Below are 20,256 nucleotides of genomic sequence, written 5' to 3'. Positions count from 1 at the left end.
CAAACCTAATTAGGAATTTAATTTAACATATAGAATCTCCTCAGTTTAAGAAGCTTGATGAAGCTTTTTATGACAATGTTTCTTATGCCTTCACGTTTATTTATTTGTGGTAACGACGCTGTCAGTAGCTGCCACTATACAATAATATTATAAATAATGAGTAACGAAGGAAGCGGCCGTGAATTATTTCAGGGCCCTATCCCGGAATTTTCTGAAGGGACTAAGTAAAGACACGAAAAACCTTTGCCAGGATGGCCGATTTCAAGGCCGAGATAGGAAGACTCCATCTTGGACGCCAATAATATGACGGCCAGAGTAGTCCTCTTGTGAGGTCGAATTAGACAGACGCATCTAACCGGAAATGAAAGTGTGCGTATCGATTTATCGGCCATTAGTCCACAGAGGAAGAAAATAATTTTGCGGCAATGGGTACAGTGACATCCAGTGCCACGGAGTTGTGACGAACGCCGTTGCTGCAGTCACGTCAACTTCTAGACGTACTGGTATAAAACGACTTTTAATAGCGGTGTCACCCATGGTACCATAGTTACAAGCGGAACCATTACACAAATAGGCTGATTCTATGCTGAGCGAAATGTCTAAAAGTATTATATTTAAACGGATGGATAAATCCTTTTCTTCTTTACAGAAAGATCGAGAAATGATCAGAAGGAGACAGGAAGGAATAAAATAAGGCAAACAAACACCGGTGGAAGGTGTCCTCAGCTTCACGGCCACAAATCTTATCATCCATCATCAAACACGTTCAATTACCTCTGTGGTTGGAGGGGCTGACCATTCCTTACAGTGACTGACAAAACTAGCTTCTAATATATGATTAAATATAGGTCTATAAAGTAAAAAACTAGGCCGTTAGTTATAAGCAGGGATGCCATTTTTTAATATCTGTCAATGAAAGCAAAGTATTTCGTTTAGATATATTTACATGTCAGTCCTTGTGAATTGGCCTGCTGTCTTCATGTTTGATTAAATTTAATCACATTTCTTAATAAATGTTGTATTATAGACTGCTGTCCATAAATATTAAACAATCTGAGTTTTAATTTTAATTGAGGTTCTCACAACAGTGAACATGTCGATTGTGGTATTCTGGATGTAATCTTGGTTACTGCCGTTCCAGAGGAACGTATTGCATACATTTTCGGGGTCGAAGATGGAACGGTAACGTTCAAATTAAGGGCGTACTTTCCTCCTAAACGCTGGCAACCATCTACAAAACTACACAGTGTCACAAGGCAGAAGACCATAACAGACAAATCAAAATGTCCTGTAGGAGGCTTAGCGTCTATAACTTACTGCAGCTAGTGTTATATCTATCTAATATTTTTTTCTAGTATATTTTCTATTTATAATCCCAAGACCACGCACAGCACGCACATGGAAATAAGATGTCACGCAGTGTATTAGCGGTTTTGTAATTTACAGCTATCGTCACCTTGAGCATGTGACTGAGCCTTCGATTCACCTATTTAATTCTCTAGCTGGTAATTGTCTCACTAACCAATGACACCCCTGATAACTCTGCAACCTGCATGGCTCATCCTAGGATACTGATAGTGGACGGACTTGTCAGCGCCTCATCTCAGTAGCTCGACCAAGAGCGATACGGAACCATGTGTGACAACCAGCAGGAGTACAGGTGACAAGTGCAGAATGTTAGAGCAACGTAACCAGACATCCTTGAGGACTTGCGAAATAGCCAATTGGGATATTGTGACAAAAACCGAAACTGCGAAACTGTCAAGAAACTGGCGTAATTTAAATATAGTGTACAAATTGTGTGTGTGGGTTTCTTTTGCAAAGAAACCGCGAATTTGATGTGCAAATTTAAACAGAATAATATTACCAGCCCTGCAGAATATTCTATGCGTTTAAAAAGACAGTTTGAATAGTGGACTCCGAATATTTATGAAGAATTCATACGGAGAAACAGAAACGATGGTACTTTGTCATTATTTAAATGTGTTTGCAGCATTCAAAGTGGAGATCTGTATGAAGTTACACTATTGAAAGTTCTAGAAAAATACCGCAGCTTTGAATGTGATTTTATACTCAGAAATTGCATAATTCCGCAACAGTCATACAAAAATCGCATTGTTGTGCAGAATTCTGAACTGTGATGTGAGTTTGTAACCAAGAATCTGCATCTGACGTGTGGAGTGTTTTGTCAGAACTCTGACTTCAGTAAAATTGAAATTTCAGTTTCTACTAGTGTAGAACGAAGATTTTTGTGAAGGATGCAAGGTAAATGTTATCGTAGGCAGTACAAATACTGACCTAAATGTTATATTTCATTATGAAACACACAACGCAAAGGCACTTTCACGTTTTGTAAACAAAGGTAAGCGTTTCTGTCTTTGAAGCTCCTTAAACCTTGAATCGATCTTCATAAGATAACTAACGCTTCCTTGCAATCAACGATCGAAATTGTTATGTGTCTATGACAGTCCCAATTTGTTTCAATTGACTTCTGTCGTGCATTATCACTTGACGTTACTGTCCTCCTAATCCATTTCATCTATTTATGCCGGAATCTAAATGAAACGTGTGTTTAGGGATTAGTTTTAAATCAAGATCGAAATGTTATGCATGGCAATGGAAGCATCCACACAATTTGTAAGATTTGAGGTTTTCACAGCGGTGAGTATGAAGATATCTGTCTTGTGGGTTGTTGCGTCGTGTAGTCTGGTCGATGCTTACCAACGTTTCAGAGGTCATACTGCCTCCGTCATCAGGGCGATCGCACACAATTTGTAGGTTCGAGTGAAAATGCATTAACAGAAGCTTTGTTTCGCATAGCTGTCGGTCAGACAGGGTCGAACCACGTGATGTTACCACTACCTCCCCTCGTGATTGACCATTTAAGACCAAAGCTCATATAATAATATTGAAGAATTCAATTAAAACCTCAAGTTAAAATGCTTCCCGTTACAGAGCTCAACCGGTTAGCGCTGTTTAGAGAAATAGTCGCTTTTCATTATGGGAATTTATACCAAACCCGTAAATACACTCTTGGCCAAAATACAGAGTTACTGAAAGTTCAAGCAGGTGGTTATTTCATTACCACTGGGCTTGAAATGGCTAGCATCTTTTGTGTCTTTCAGATAGTTCTGATACGTCTACATGTCTCTGTTACTGTCTGCTAGTGTTGTTATGCTACACATCATTATAAATTTCTTTTATTAAGTTTAACTCACCACGCAAATTTCTTCTCTTTCCTGTCTCTTTGCCCAAAATAATGGTTTCTAACACGTAAAAATTATATTTTCCTTCAGGTTGAGACCAAGTTTCGCACTTGTACAAATGGAATAGGCCTATTAATATTAGACGAGAAAAGAGAAATGCTAATAAAATTTGTATCTTATATGCGTCATGTTTGTGTTTGATTAAATATATTTATTTTGTACAGTCTATACACAAACGTTTGAAGTTTATTGGTGTTGTAAAAATTATATAATATTAAAACATTTTTGTGTAAAATATTATATTAGCGCTCTTAATCGTAAATACGATTTTACATTATATTTTTTAGCGCTTTTATTAAAACGACATGTTTCGACGGGTAATACCGTCGTCTTCAGGTTTTTATCAATTTAAAATATTTTAAAAACTATTAGATATTTGATGCAATATATTATAATAAAATTGTATTCCCAAAACCTGAAGATCACTTCTGAAATGCAGGGAGATGTTAAAATGTATCATACATAAATGGGATACGTGGGAATGGGATGGATCTTCGGGCTCGATTAAAGATGGAGAATTTATTTACCAGCTTCTCAAGAAGGACTGGGCTCTATGTGTTTAGTTATGGATATGTAAAATAGCAAAGTGCTTTGAAATGAATGACGTTAAGGAATGTGGCCACAAAGCTGACTGAGTTTCCCGTGGTTTCCGTTTTCAAGCGCTAAACAGTTTAAAGAATCACAACAAAGTGGATTCCAACATATGTAGAGTAGTTCCTACTAGTTTATTTTAGTGGTTTGTGCTTACAGTAGTAAACATTTTGTTTCAACAACTCGAAGTGACGAGACGGACTGTAAATATACGTACAGGGTAAAGTGCGAATTACGGAGTACGTCGTTGTGGCTTCGCTGAGCCACTGCGTCGTTTCGACGTTCTCAGTCATTCTGCACTCACTGTGACCTATGAAATATACCGCATTCATTAAACAGCGAAGCCAAACATTTGACTCGTCTCACAAGATCTTTTTTGGTCCATCTGGTAGAAAGGACTGAACTTTGTAATGGAGATGCGTTGTATTTTCTTAGATGTAGGAAGTGAACTACTAAATATTATTTAAGACTTCATATTTCAACCACATCGATATTATTTCAGTTCTAGAACTAACACTGTACGTAAACTCAGCTTTGTGAATTCACTTCGATTTTGGGAACAAGACTGCACTAGTTAGGGGAGGGGGTTTCTCTCTGAATAGAAGTCTACACACCATGAAAGTCTTTTTGTTGAAGCTAAAGTCTGCACAAGTGTTCCATCCGGCAGAATACACGCTACTTGGGCACAATAGCTGCTGAAGTATGCGAGGTCTGGCACTACGTAGAACAGGGTGATTCGAAATTCCTTATGCACCTGTAAGAAGACATGATGGAAATGAGAACTGATTCAGAAGTGTTTGTGCGCACACAAGCCGAGGGGATCTTCATAATATAGATCAAAATAAAACATATCAAGGAATGTGGGTGTAGTATGTTCCTTCTAGAACACATTGTTTTAATTATATTTCAAATTATTAAATTGTTAAAGTAGATATGCAGTTCAAATTTAAAAGAGAATCTGATTATAGCGTGCCAATGCAACAACTAAGACTATAATGAATACAAATAGAAAACATTAGCAGTTGTTGAATTGATCGTGGATGTCTGAAGTATAAAATGGAGAGGCCAATTTTAATCTTGTAGAGAGCCAAGAACCTTTTGCTGTGTTAAGGGCCGAACTGTAAGGACCACCGCCCAGTCGCTGGTGAGACTGAAAATGGCTGTCTTTGGGTTGTTGCACCGTATCGTCTGGTAGAAGTTTAGCGGCGTTTCAGAGGTTCATCATCAGGGCGATGACTCATCGCCCTGATGATCGAGGCAGCAAGGACTTTTGAAGGGTCGGTAAACTTCTACCAGACTACACGGCGCAGCAACCTAGAAGACAGCCACATTCAATACAGAAAATACAGTTATTTAAAATTTATAGACCTCTTCATGCTGATAGCCTTCCAACTTGTAATGACTCTTTTTGCAGTTTCCTGACTTGTACTAAGTGACCCCTACTTTAGAACTGACTACTTAAGGTGAACTATATATTGTGTAGCGAAATTTGGGAACTTCGGGGTAAAAACGTATGAACATAGGGTATCAGTCGGTCCTATGGCTTTCGTACTTTGTACAACTCAAAGTATTCGTTGGCCGACTTCAGGAAGCTGTGAGATCGATCGCTTGTGTGAACTGCATCTGATTGTGTTCAGTATCCTTAATAGTGCCATCAATGGTGTGTATGTTAACAAAAACATATCACCATCTCATTAATTAATTCATGAGCCAACTTTATTGTTTCGTCTCTAACTTCATTTATTGAAGACCGAACTAAATAAGTAAGTATCGAATCAAATCAAAACTGTAGGCAACTCTCTCATCAATCTGTTTCATTTACGTTATCTGAGATTCTACAATGTTATCCATGATCTTCTCGATATTTAAAAATTTCCCAAGTTGTTCATCACACCTTTCCATGTCATATAATTTCATTGTAAGAAATAAAGACTTTGAAACGGTGTCTCCAAAGTTAATTAATCCGCTTCTATAACGGCTTGGACTGAATAAATTTTGTTCAGTATCCAGTATCTCAGACTTGAGTTTTGCAGTACTGAATCTTACGTGATCAAATAATGCAACAAAATTACTCTTCAGTACTGGAGTCGACATAAATTTTGTTCGTGATATTTGCTGTTTATAATATAGGTCTACCTACTTGATACTTGCTATAAACACAGATATATCCACCTCGATAGTGTGAATAATTTTGTGATAGATTTCTAACTCAAATTCTGTAACAACGACCCACATATATCCTGAAATCAGGATACCATTTTCTTTTAAGAACACAATTTCATTGTCTAAACTGCCAGTTTTTGTGCCCATTGCTGTTTATGTGAGTAGCGCTAGAAGACCAATCATAAATTCCCTGAAAGATGAACTAAGCTCTAGGCTCTATACCAGTGGTATTCAACATTTTTTGTTTGTGTACCCCCAGATATAATTACTCTTCAACTTTGTACCCTCAAGTTGTTGGTGTATAATTCAAGTTATACATAGTATATAATCTACATATAAAATAAATTACATTAGTGATTATTCAGTGTTTATCGTAAAATAATATATATATTTTTAAATTTCACGTAACCCTAAGATGTCTTTGCGTACCCCCGGAGGTACGCGTACCCCAGGTTGAATACCACTACTCTATACCGCCTTGACCTCAAATTTTACCTGCGCTTTGGGGTGTCTGTAACCTCGTTGTACACGTTCTCACATTGAGCTTATTATGGCACTGCGGTCGTTAAGTTTGCCACCTAAATTGTCCCCCACACCTTCTAAAGACTAATTTCCCCATTTCTGTCTTACTACTGAAATAGGAATGTTGTCGTCCTGAGAGTCACTGTCCTCATGTGGCTGACTTACTTTGAGTTTAGCCAACGGAATCATTTTTATCCCAATGCAGGCTCCTTTCGCTTCCACCGTCGCCGTCATCACTAAAGGTAGTGAATATTGTGCTGGCATGTTGATTTCCCCGTCCCGTTCAGGGCGCCTGATTACCAGCCATATTATCCCTCCATTTTAACCGACTGGTATGCACGACCTGTGTTTTACTCTCCTTGAATTTCAACCGATACTGAACATCATTCAGTTTCTCTAAAAAATGTGTGGACCTGTCCATGGTCCTGGAAGTTTCTTTGGTAAACCCTTTTCTAAGGGCTGGGGTATAAGAGATTCAAACTAATTAGCACAATTTAAGCACAAACACAAAACACAGCCTTGGTATACTTTTTACTGTTATTTATTTTCTTTCTGATCATAGTGTGAGCTCTCTCCAATACATGAGCTAATGATTTTACATTCTTATACTCCATATCAAGCCTACAGAACTTTGGTTTTACATCTAGGTGAAATGATAACGCCATTTTTCTACCATGTACCATGTCGATGAGCGCTTGTCCCAGGGACCTCTGCCGTCCTAAGGACGGTTTTGACTTTTGCGTTTACTTTCATTTGTTTGTGGTTTATTTAACAACGCTGTCACTAGCTTAGACTGTAGTGTTGGATGATAAATGAAAAAATACATCCGACGGGATACTGAAGGAAGCTATCATGGCCAGATACGAAACGCCTCAGTCATGACAGAAGCCTCTGGGCTTTGGTTTGAACCAGGGACTTACAAAACTCGAAGGAGTGATAACCACCCGGGCACGACGTTTAGTATGTTAATACTTAAAGTATGAAACGCAAATAAGAAGAGCTCTATTCATCAGAGAACATGGCACAAAACGATCTTCCTCCTTGTTAGTCAATGCCATAGCAAAGCCAATACCTGCCGAAAATAGTCACTGAGAATATGAAGTCCCATATAGTCTCCACTGTTGCAGAGTGACACGATGCCCTGGAAATGCCGTCAGTCAAGATGATGTCCAAGAAGCAGTGGCTCGCGCTGCTGACACTTTTCATTCTGTACCTCTTGCTGGGGGCCGCACTTTTCCACCACATCGAGAGCAACCTGGAGGTGGAACGGCGCGTCACAGAGCGCAAGGAACGTCTCGAAATACAAGGTGATGTCTGATTCCCTTCAGATGTACCCACGCGCGTGCTACAGCTACGGATCAAAATTTACTGCTGTCGAAAAATCAAAGCAAAGCGTTCAGCAGACAAATATTTGACATGCATGATCTGAAGCTTTCACGGCGACTAAGTATAATAAATTCTTCTCGGGCTATCAGCCGTGTAACAACTACAGTGCCCTGAGGACAAACGTTGGTCTTTTCTTCATTAAGCCACCTTACACGGCTGGTAGCCCGAAAAGAATTTATTATACTTATTACACTTGATGGATATCTTGTGGGTTATGTTAGGTTGGATTAAAATGCACTCTTTTAGCGCTGATTGCTTAACAACTTGCTAACAATATCCACTCCACGTAGCTAATGTCGAAAATAACAGATTAATATCGACATCAGACGAATTTCGGTCGTTAACCGTAACATATAGTCCACAGCGTTACCTATAAATTGTAAATATCTCCCATTGAGAAGAGAAATAAGATTGGTTTAATAGTGAACAAAACTTCGTCTTTCGAATCATGGAAAGGACACAATTCGATTTTTCTTGATAAAGGAGTACTAAAGAAAATATTATTCGGACGAGAGGGGAGAAGTAATACGAGACTGAAGAAAACTGTGATGCATGCAAGTGAGAAATGGTAAATGCAATACAGAATTTTAGTCGGGAATCCTTCAGGGAACAGGCCACTTGGGAGACCTAGACATAAATGGGTGGGCAATATTATCGTTTTTGTTTCTGACGTGGAATGGTAGGATGCGAACTGTATTCATCTTGCTCAGGAAACGAACCAGTGGCGGTCTGTTGTGGATGCGGAAACGATGCAAATACGAGTACAAATTCATGAGGCTGCCACAGAAAAAGTTTCATGATTGTGGTACAGTTTATTACTTGGACCGCCATCACACTTGGTTCGGACCCCGCTTAAGTAATGGGTATTTGTCCCCGTTTTTCTTTGTAGGCCCAGGCCTTGTGACGGGCCGATCCGCTGTGTAAGGGGCCCCAACGAATGTCTCAAAGGATTAATAATTTCATCGATATGTTCTGAATTGGAACGGCCAAAAGGCTCAATTCGTTAAAGCCGAGAATTAAGAGCTGAGTGGAAGCGGAGGCGAGAAGCATGTGAGAACTGTTAGCATAATCACTGTCACAAAGATTTAGTTTGATTGCTGTGAGGAGGATATACAGATTCAAGGTATGAGTAGTGCTAACGTCAGTCATTAGCAGGTCGTTAGCTGTGCACGTTCTAAGCTACTGATAAGCTGACACTCGAGACAACAGCTCTTATCTGTGCCATTCTGTGTGGACACGACGGCTTTGAAGCTATTGAATTCCACTTCTGGCAAGTTCGAGTTAAGATTTAATAGTACTAAACAAGCTTTAAGCTGGGAAAGGCAATCTAACATAAAAAAGGAGTTTAATATTATCACTTACTGTGCCAGAATTTGGCCACTTATGTCAGGAGTTATTTCTCAAATCGCCAGTTTTGTTTCATGGAACATATTCGTCCTGTGAACTGACAGTATATAATCAATCCTGATTTACTCCAAATATTCTTTTCATTCAATTCTTATAAATTCCCGAAAAGCGGCATACTTACATTCTCACAATTATATAAAAAAAGAGATTCTTATTCCGTAATTTCCCTGAAAGTCTCAAGACGAGATTCGATAAGATAACCACGAACCGCAATGTCCTAAGTACACAGACGCCATATATTTATGCGGGTCTTTGTTGGGAAAATGCTCTACCTCCAAAATCGCATAATCTTTAAAATATCTGTTGGGCAATACTACTGACGTTTCGTGATCAGTGCTGGCATGTGAGGTTGCTTCGCAAGGCGAAGGGAATGAAATTTAACTGAATGCCAATTGTTTGTTATTACATGCACTTAACACCTAATAATTGACATATAAAATTAACGTTTAATTGTTTAAGTTAGTTTAAATTGACGCATGTATAACAAGCGTTGTTATTCTGTGCGGTGTCCTTCGAAATATGGAAAGAAGAAAAGGTTATGTTGAAGGTAAGGTAATGCTGGAACATTTTTGTTTTTAAATGACAACTCTGTATTTCTCGTTTGCTATCAGAAAACAGAGAACTGCAGCATTTGAGGGAAATAGGGAATGAATTTTCACATCTGTTTCTCAGTTTCTCACAGCATATGCCAAAAAAAAGTGAGCCTGTCTTTCACAAAGGCACTAAAGACAATACGAATTATGTATCTTACTTTATGCAGTGTTTTCCCTCGTTTTGCAGCGATCGAATCGCTCCCTTCTGGCCGTTCAGGGCAAGTTCCAAATTACTATTGCATGTTTCTCAGCAACAAATTAAACAAAAACTAACCAAGAGCCGAGTCTTACTCGATTTTGCCCTGGCATTTTCTTTACAACCGAGTAAAAGCACGGAAAACCTCAGTTATAGTGCTAGACATTACTCGTAGCGTCGACTTGGCCGTTCTATTAGGGGCATCTTCCGCTGGCCTGCTGAGCGTCAGTCCTCCTCGGTTAACCGTGGCTGACTTAAGACGGTCATTAGTAGGCTCAAGTGTCTTCCAAGTTCCCTTAACTAAGGGGTTCTCCGAATCAGATAACTTTGGATTGTAACACTTGTAGCTTCTAGACGTGGTTGAGAGCAGAGGACCGTCAGATGGGGCATCCATAGACCACCATAAAACGGGTGAGTATGCATGTTTATCATGGAGTCAAACCGAGTTTCATTAATCGAACACCTCCACTATCTGTGAAGACCACCAAATTACTTGTCTTCTTTCCAATTTTTTTAGCACACATTAGCTGAAGAATTGAAATTTCGCTGTTGGTATCTCAAGCAACCACTTCTTGCCGCTCCAGTGTCTTTTTTTTGTATACCACCATCATTGGAAGCACGAACTACTGAAACCTGGAACCATCTATACATTTGATATTTCTCTCTCAGAAATAAGGTACCTCTCACTTCTCTTTACGGCTGTCTTCCGTACTCTCCAGGCCTTACTCTCCTGTAAGGTTTTCTTTGTCTTTTTGGCAAGATACGTATTTGTGTTATACCAAAACTGAGGTCGACATTAATATCGACGTCCCTTGCCTGAATGTAATTAGCACTACAAACATGTTCGCACTGGAATGACAAATATTTAATAAAAACTAAAATGGCAGGCAATTTACTAAATTAACTAAAAGAATGACGGTTTTAATCATGAGAGAGCGACAGTACGTCCATTGTACCTTGCTTTCGATAAAGTTTGGCATTGGAATCCAATCAAAAACTCCACGATAACGAAGTTCCACTTTGAATGATCAAATGTTTTAACGCTATATTCCGACACAGGGCAGCGGTTATCTAGTTTTTAATAGCGCTGATAATTCCGGCAAGTATTCAGAATGGGAGGTCGCATAGCAACACATTGTCTCTCGCCACATAGCGTAATTTCTTACCTTGGTTGGGGTATGTCTAGAGCGATAAGTAATTAGTCTACTGGAACAACTGGCTGTTCTTCAGCGTTCATACTTAGATGCTGATTATTTGCATTGAAACCCCACCTGCAGAACACAGATTAAACACACGCGCCTACAAGTACACAAATTTAAATGCGAAGATTGCTGCCTCCATCATCAGGGAGATGATGGAGGCAGGAAGGACCTTTGAAACGTCCGTAAAACTTCTACCAGACTACATCATCAGACTCACCGCCGTGAAAATCTCAAATCCTACAAATTTAAATGCAAAGTCCCAGACAAAATGTGGCCTGCGAAAAATTACGACAAATAACATACATTAATTACCGAATTAACATATTTATTTGACAGAAAATTTCAGTTTGGGAAGCATTTCTACAAACCTCTGCACAAGAGATTAGAAGACTATGCAAGATAATTCTGTTCATGAACATATCCTGGTAGCAATGACACAACTGCGGCATCAGTTACTACAAATAGAGTAGGCCTTTTCATATTTCGAAGAAAAAGTTAGTATATTAACATAGTGACATCATCAATACAGAATAACGTTTTGAATTTTACGTGACTTTGAAACTCTTCCCATTTGAAGGGTGTGAGTTCAATCTCAGTACGAAAACAGGCTGTATACTGACAGGTTTTTTGCGATTTTCCTCAATTCATCCAAGAAAATGTCGGAATAGTACCTTAAATTAGGCCACGACTACTTTCTTAAGAGGCAATTAGCAACGAGATTCTAGTGTCGATGCTCAGACAGCCCCAAATCGACCGCGCTACAAACTAGAGCAGAATACACCTAGCTACCAGTAAGAACAAAATACGATTTCTAAAGCTCTGCAGCACAATGGATGTATAAACTGGCAATACAAATAAAATATAACTTATTTGAAACATCTAGCCCAGAAAAGAGTTCTTTCAGAATCTTCTGACACTAAAACGGACAGATTCGCCCTAGAAAGGGCCGACTATCTGAAGAGCTGGTAACTTATTGAGTAGCCGAGCGATTATTAGCTTCTCAAGGACTCTGCTTCACGGTGTACTTCATTATTTCACACAATGCCATATGTTCGTTACTCAACGCCACCAGAGTGACCTATTACAAAAAAGAATTGATACTGCAATATATGTTTTATGGCATGTTTTTCATATCATGCATATCTATAGACTGTTTTTCTTTCCAGCACTGATCTAGGGGTCGCGAACTATAAGGTGGTCACAGGTGCAAAGTCGCAACTCTGTTGACAGTCCGGCTCATCGAAGGCTGTCACATTTATGGAAAATACTTTGTGTTGGCAGCCCTACTAACTACCAACTACGCAGTGGACTCCGACAGTTCCCAAGCCCACATCTTGCAGAAGCTGTCCGAGTACTGCGGGCGGCCTATGCTCGTGCCTCATAACAGCAGCGATGTGGAGGACTTCGAGCCGTTCTTATGGGATTTCTACAATTCTGTGTTCTTCGTCCTCACCGTCGTGAGTACGATAGGTACGCGTCTCTCTGCAGGGAGAAGTGTGCTGGACATTTATAAAATCAACAGCCAGACTATCGGACTGTCAGGGGTCAGCTTCTCTCGCCGAGACTCGGGCAAGCCTGTGTCTGGCAATGCAATACAAAGCCAGGGTTTTCCTGATCGCTGTCATACTGAAACAGGTTTTACCGGTGCTTAACATCTGGATCAGGATATTGCAGCAAGGATTCTAGTTAACTATATTTGTTTGCATGTGAGGTACCCAGAATTTGTATTGGACTTTCTGGTGATAAAAGATGCGCTCGGATTAATTTCCCTACCTTCTGAAAGTTGATGTATTCACTGAAAATTTTGCATTATGACTGATGATCCATCGTTACAAAATCGCGTTAGAATTATTAAAAATAAAATGCACAAAGACAGAAGAAAGGAGCATTTGGAATAATGTAGTTTTCAGATGGCTGGTTGTCTTCTGGATTGTTGCGCCGTGTAGCCTTAATGATGGAGGCATCATAAAGCACCTCTGAAACGTCGATAAGCGTCTACCAGACTACATGGCGCTACAACCCAAAAGATATCCATCTTCATATGTGACGCCGTGAAAATCTTAATGTAATATTCTCTCAAATAATTAATTTGTATTTGTGTTTGCCAAATTTTGTTCACATGGAGTAAAATGTTGCAGGTTATGGGAATTTGGTGCCATCATCCTCTTTGGGCCGTTTGCTCATGATCGGTTATGCCCTTATCGGCATCCCGATTAACGGCATTTTGCTCGCCACCCTGGCTGAGTTCTTCAGTACCGCGGTGAGTAGCATACCAGAGTTCGATAATTCAGTTAGATTCCGCGTCTGTTTAAAATAACGACCATGAAGACAACACGAAAATAATGCCTACAATTAGTAGCTCTTTCCCCTCTGTGAGTTATTTTAAGCATTACAACAATGTGATAAGAACCACGATATGTGTATATATAGTGGTCTTCTGGGCCAAAGCTTCGTGCAGGCTATTAGAAAATTTGAGGAACATGTTGCCTCCATTCTGAAGACACCTATATGTCACAATAATCCAAAACATCATGATCCACATTTTTCTTCCGTGAAAGCCTCACATCTGAACCACAATGTAGATTGTACACAGCTTTACAGCCCAGAACATTTTACAATATGAACCCACTTTTGCATTATTTTGATTTCAGGCATATTTATACATATCTAACGATAGATCACACAGCTTGGTAATACAGCCCTATTTTGTAATCTCATCGGCTTGTGCTGCTGTTTATTTATTAAATTATTGCTATCTTGACGATTCTCGTATTTCTTTATGTCTTTGAATAACAATTTTAATCTTAACATTAAATTTTCCATTTATTACTTGATCGTTAAGTGTTGTTTAGGTGATACACTTATCACAATCTCCAATGCATATCACGAAAAATAATAAATCCAGAAATGAAAAGCACGACACTGTACGAAGAGTAATGGCAGCATGGTTTGTACATGCCTGCCTGCCTTCGTACGACCAACGCCTTGAAATTTGGAATAGATGCAACTGTGTAAAACCTCAGATAGTGGACAACGTCCAACACAACGTCAATGTAGTGATATGTGTCGTCAGATACTGAACTGTATTTTAGAGTGTCATGACGTGGAAGCACTGAGAAACACTATTTGTTTACCAGTTCAAAACAAAACATTGCAGCTGGTCCGAGTGCACATGCGCTACAAGACGAAACCCTTTGAGACGCGCGCTGGCATGGTGGCAGATATCATTCTCTACCTGATCCCTGGGTTTGTCATCTTCATCTTTCTTCCAACTGGTGTCTTCATGCACTTCGAAGGCTGGACCTTCGTCGAGAGCTTATACTACGCCTTTGTCACACTCAGCACGATAGGCTTCGGCGACTTCGTAGCAGGTAATGAGTTCATTTTGTGGCCAACGTAAGCTTTACGAAAAATGACGCCCTAGGCGAGCAAAACAACCTTCCCCCCTCCCCCTCCCCAGCAGACCTCTCACTGACCACTTATGCAACACAGTCTTGGGCCATCAAATACTGAACATGCACATAATATACATGAGCCACTGCTTCATACATATTAATATTCGGATGACATATTATTAAATATAATCTTCATCTGTCCTTCCATAAATCAACTAAGACTAAATTATAATAATTTACAATTGTTCAAAAGTAAAATATGTGAATATTTTGTTTGTGTGAAGCAAATTATCGGTGTTGATCATTTTATATAGAATCGGTGTATTAAAATATGAAGGGTGAACGCTGCACGTACCAGGTTTTACATAGGCGGGCAGACAGCTCGTGTATAAAGTATTTAGCTACTTTAAGGCTGAAGCACACGCATCATGAAAGTCCACGACACTGCCACGTTTGGGTCTGTGTACATTTTGGTTGGGATTTTCCCAACCAGATAATCAGCAGAAATGAAAGAAAAACACGAAAACGTAATAAACACGCAAGCTTATTTACAGGTACACACTACGAAAATCTTTTTTAAGATTACTAATAACGGAAAGGATTGCATATAAAATGTAATAAAGTACATACAAACTGAAGATGACTGACTTCTGGGTTATTGCGCCGTGCAGTCAGTCTGGTAGATTTCCACTCTGATGACGGAGGCAGTATGACCTCTGAAACGTTGGCGGAATTCTACCAGACTGACTGCACGGCGCAATAACCCAGAAGACAGAAATCTTCACAGCGTAGATAACTTAGAAAGAATCGCCCTGATGACGGAGGCAGTATGACCTCTGAAACGTTGGTTAACATCGACCAGACTACGCAGCGCAACAACCCAGAAGACAGAAATCTTCACAGCGTAGATAACTTAGAAAGAATCGCCCTGATGACGGAGGCAGTATGACCTCTGAAACGTTGGTAAGCATCGACCAGAATACACAGCGCAACAACCCAGAAGACAGAAATCTTCAGACTCATCGCCCTGATGATGGAGGCAGTATGACCTCTGAAACGTTGGTTAACATCGACCAGACTACACAGCGCAACAACCCAGAAGACAGAAATCTTCAGACTCATCGCCCTGATGATGGAGGCAGTATGACCTCTGAAACGTTGGTAAACATCGACCAGACTACACAGCGCAACAACCCAGGAGACAGAAATCTTCATAGCGTTGATAACTTAGAAAGAATCGCCCTGATGACGGAGGCAGTATGACCTCTGAAACGTTGGTAAACATCGATCAGACTACACAGCGCAAAAACCCAGAAGACAGAAATCTTCATACTAAGAATCGCCCTGATGACGGAGGCAGTATGACCTCTGAAACGTTGATAAATATCGACCAGACTACACAGCGCAACAACCCAGAAGACAGAACTCTTCAGACTCACCGCTGTGAAAACCTCAAATCCTACATACCAACTGTTTTTAAAAGTTTTCCAACGGACAGTAATAACGTTCTACTGTCATAAATTCCAAGTTTTAGTCGATTTATGTCAAAACGTCAAATAATATGGCACTGTCGCACTTATTTCTTTCTATTTAAACGTTTTAACTTTTACAACAGATTTTGGAAAGTAATTTTTAATTTTCGTTTAAACCAGATACATCCCGGTTAATTAAGCCCCGGATCAACGGGGGTCTAGTGTGTTCAGCTTTCATTTCTTAATTACTGTTGACTGTCGTCGTCTGTGCCACTCTCTTTTGCTTCACACGGCTTATGTGGCTAATGTTACATTCACTGTAATATTGTGTATGTGGTTTTAAGTTGCTCATTTGCTAGGGACGGGGGTTTTGTTGCAGGTCAGACGGACAAGCACAGGGACAGCGAGGCCTTGTACCTGCTATACAAAGTGATGTTATTGGTGTGGATTGTCTTCGGGCTCGGGTACCTCGTCATGATCCTGGGTTTCATCACGAGCGCAATGCAATCGAAGAAGATGGCGCGTATCGAACGGAAGTTAGCCAACAACATTAAGCAAACACATTCCAAGCTCTGGAACACATTCACGCGTGACGTCAGCTACCTGCGTCGCGTGCTCAACGAGATGTACGTCATGACGCTCAAGGTAACTACTAAAGTTGATACAGCGTCGTTAATTGATTGTAAGAAGTCCTTGCCTGACGCTGAAATTCGGTATTTTATAGCCGGTTTACAAAGACGAGGAGGAGGCCGGCTACACCATACGCACGCGCAGTAGCAGCGAACCGATGCTATATGATCTGTCGTCGCAAGACGATGAGCTTGCCCCCTGGTGCGGAGTGTGGAGGCGGCGCGCCAACTCGGAGACGGCGGCAGCGGCCCCGCGCTTGCAACGCGTGTTGTCCGAATCAGATCTGGGAAGAATCGACAGGGACGCTACATTCAAGTCGGCCGCGGCCTTGATGCAGCCGGGCGAGCTGCTGGCCCACGTGGTTAATGCCCTGGGCGAGGAAGAGCAGGGCATCCAGGGCTTCAGCGACGCGGAGATCCTTGCGAGTGAGGAACCTTATACTACATGGAATATAGGTGGGGATCCTATCCCTAAACAAAGAGGGCGCGCTGCCAGCGAGGTTCGCATTCCCATGAGGGAGCAGCAGGACGACGCGGAGTGGACGTGGTCAGGCGACGAGCCGTCGCGACGCGTGCACGAGCTGTTCCGAGCCGGGCACAAAGGGTGAGCTCATTGTGCTGTGTGTGTTGTAATGTGGTGTCAAATATCATTCATGATGCTGAAGCTACGCGTTCTCTCTCTTACAGCCTGGTGCCACCTGACCACACGACCCGCAGACCCTCCATCTTTCAGCTAGCGGCCGCCCGAATCAAACAGCCACTGAAGAAACGACACAAAGCCAAGAGCATAGGCGACCTTTTCAGAGCTCCGGAATGCCCATATGTCTCGCACTCGAATATGCACCCAGCCCTCGAGGAGACTTCGCTAGCCGACTTCCTTCGAGCCGTCAGCTCGCTGCAATCGCGAGTGGCGAAGCCTCCCGACACGGCACCGCCCCGCCGTAAGGCAGGAACCGCCGGCCTAACACCTCCAGGATCGCTAGTGTCTCTTTTCACACCCCTCTCGACAGAACGACGCATGTCGTTACGCCCGGCACCTGTAACGCGGCTGAACAACGCCGCCTCACGACGCGCCTCCCTAGCGTCCCTATTCACGCCCCCAGCAATGAACCGGCGCATGTCGCTGCATCCCGCCACCTCGTCGTGGTTGAACCACGCCACGTCGCGACGTGCGTCTCTGGCGTTACCGCCCACCACTCCAGCTATGAACCGGCGAATGTCGTTGCGCCCCGCCCCTGCGTCGCGTCTGAACAACGTCTCATCGCGACGTGCGTCTCTACACCCATCAACTAGACGCTTTTCGGTGCGCCCTGCCACCAGTACGCTGCCGCCATCGTCCTCTCCGCCTGCAGGCCCGGTAATTCAACTCATGGCACCGCACCTGTTCTCGAGACAGACAAGCGAACCGAAGTATGGGAACCGCGTTAGCAGCATGACGGACCAGAAGTAAATTGGCACCACAAGATGGCAGAAACCTCTATGGTGGCATAACGTACACAGTCGCCTGTTGCAGTCCTAAATATGCAAAATCCTTCAACGATTAATGGTCAGGGAGACACCAATTCTTAGTCTTACATAGACAGTTTGTCGATGAAGCCTTCCCTTACAAATCCTGTTAGGTAGTTTCATGTTCCTACAGTAAACATGACAAGACTTATATCTAAAACAGATAAGCTGTACCTCCCTGTCAAAGGATGTTGCGGTATGATCTCCATCATCCACGACAGAGGCTACTGTCATTCTAGAACAAAGATGATACTCATTTAACATAGAAAACAATAACGGCATAGCTTTGCAAAACGTTTTGGGTACATACCACTTTTAGTCCTGGGAAAGTATTGCACCCAGAAAAGCATTTATATAATAGAAAAGATGGAAAAAGAAAGGAAATAAAATAGCAGCACATTTTGTGCTTCCAGGTTCATATCGAGATTAAAATTCTTTATTTCTACTTCTAGGACTGATAGAAGTTTTAAGGTTCTTTGAAGTGTACAGTAAAGTTTGTGTATTCTCAGCACACAACTCAATAGATAGCAGATAGCTAGACAAGCAAATCACCTGGAGAAATACCTGCAGAAAAAAGATGAATGATTTTGGTGGCGAAGATCCATGAAAAGTCAACACTTGAAAGTCCAAACAGTTCAGAGTGCATTCCTAGAAAAGTATTATCGTAATGATGTGGGCTGAACACATGGCGTCTAACTGGAAGCTAATTGGCAGAGTGCTGCATGAAGCAAAGGACATAAGAGTACGTATAATGAATAGTTTCTGTCTGTCGATCTGAATACTTCAACTCCGAAACTATATGAAAGACTTAAATAAAATTATGCTATGGATGAGTTAACATTAAAACTGCCGTATGAATTCACATCTCATTTGTATCGGCCAAATGAATCCCGACTTTTACACAACCAAAAATCAGCGTTGTCAGCCTGCTTCTAAAAATGAGCAGTCATGCAAATAGGCCCAATTATCACATGCCACACAAAGCTTATAAACTGATAAAAAATAGCTATCCACTACTTTTCGTATGTATTTAGACATCATCTTGCACAATGAGGTTAAGATAGATTTTGTTGTTGGTGGGCGTGGCTTGCTCCGGCCCCAAAATTCCACCTCGCGAGTTTGACGTTATCACGCATCCGAAGTACAACAAATTAACATTGACAGGTCATGTTTTTCATCTACTTGGACATGGCATAACATCCATACAACATTTCAATAACATACGTCCATCCACTCTCATGTTACGAAATTCGTACCTAATGACGTTACACGTGATTGTGGTGGCAACCCTGATTTACGTCAAGTTGGGTCAGGTGAGATTAGGGGGTCATCTGCCCAAACGGTGATGCGCATTTGATCGTACTATTGCTTCACTGCATAAGCGAGGCATGTCGTTGGCACTACTGAATTTTGAAGTTCAGCGGAAATTATAACATTGGAAGATTTGCTTATTGAATATTTTCCATTCTCTTTACTTCTATATCGAATACTAGTAATAAAAACATAAGTCAGGCTTATTTAATGGGTGCACATAAGGCGATGTCAAGGCATCAGGATTTGTTAAACTACGTCAGTTTCAAATGAAGACAGGTAACTTGTGGTCTGTCAGTGGAATCATAAAAATTAATGTCATACACAGTGAAATTTATTCGAATAAACATCTAATTTATTTATTTTGAGTGTTTGATACAAATATTATAGTGGCACCTTACATCAGAATGTTTTCGTAACTTCACGTCAGTCATTTCCTGGTTGAATTTGTAGCGCAGCGTATTCTTAACGTAAAGTGTAATTAACACTATCGAAATTCGACATCTCCTATCACACTTAATTATTCGAATCACACATTGCGTGAAGATAATAACACTTTTCACATATCATTAATTAACCAAACCTAAAATGTAAACAAACCGTCAGACAATACACCA

At 41.0% G+C, this 20,256-nt stretch overlaps 1 protein-coding gene across 4 annotated transcripts; it reads left to right on the top strand.

Annotated features, from left to right (window-relative positions):
* Positions 1-1,597: 1,597 nt before the first annotated feature.
* Ork1 (open rectifier K[+] channel 1) lies at positions 1,598-20,001 on the top strand. Of its 4 annotated transcripts, none has more exons than XM_022057868.2 (8): positions 1,598-2,265; positions 7,670-7,849; positions 12,608-12,796; positions 13,465-13,586; positions 14,484-14,697; positions 16,573-16,838; positions 16,918-17,426; positions 17,510-20,001. In XM_022057868.2, the coding sequence occupies exons 2-8, from the start codon at positions 7,690-7,692 to the stop codon at positions 18,270-18,272; spliced, it is 2,223 nt and encodes a 740-aa protein (XP_021913560.1). In that variant the 5' UTR covers positions 1,598-2,265; positions 7,670-7,689; the 3' UTR covers positions 18,273-20,001. The 4 variants fall into 4 exon arrangements, with proteins under 4 accessions (XP_021913560.1, XP_021913561.1, XP_021913562.1 ...); XM_022057869.2 differs by having other exon boundaries at positions 1,598-2,362; XM_022057870.2 differs by lacking the exons at positions 1,598-2,265; positions 7,670-7,849 and adding an exon at positions 9,776-10,535.
* The last annotated feature ends 255 nt before the right edge of the window (positions 20,002-20,256 follow it).

Source organism: Zootermopsis nevadensis, unplaced genomic scaffold, assembly GCF_977971745.1.
Source record: "Zootermopsis nevadensis isolate Lab colony 2312 unplaced genomic scaffold, Znev_1.0 Znev_ptg000020l, whole genome shotgun sequence".
NCBI classification, from domain to species: Eukaryota; Metazoa; Arthropoda; class Insecta; order Blattodea; family Termopsidae; genus Zootermopsis; species Zootermopsis nevadensis.
The sequence above is the reverse complement of the archived record's forward strand: the minus strand, read 5'-3'. Positions and strand labels throughout refer to the sequence as shown.

What these genes read in the sequence shown, in the direction of transcription:
- Ork1 (XM_022057868.2), top strand. Translation starts at nt 7,690, where the DNA reads ATGCCGTCAGTCAAGATGATGTCCAAGAAGCAGTGGCTCGCGCTGCTG. An exon ending in CTTCGGCGACTTCGTAGCAG is followed by an intron (nt 14,698 to 16,572) that starts GTAATGAGTTCA and finishes GTTTTGTTGCAG; the next exon opens with GTCAGACGGACAAGCACAGG. An exon ending in TTCCGAGCCGGGCACAAAGG is followed by an intron (nt 17,427 to 17,509) that starts GTGAGCTCATTG and finishes TCTCTCTTACAG; the next exon opens with CCTGGTGCCACCTGACCACA.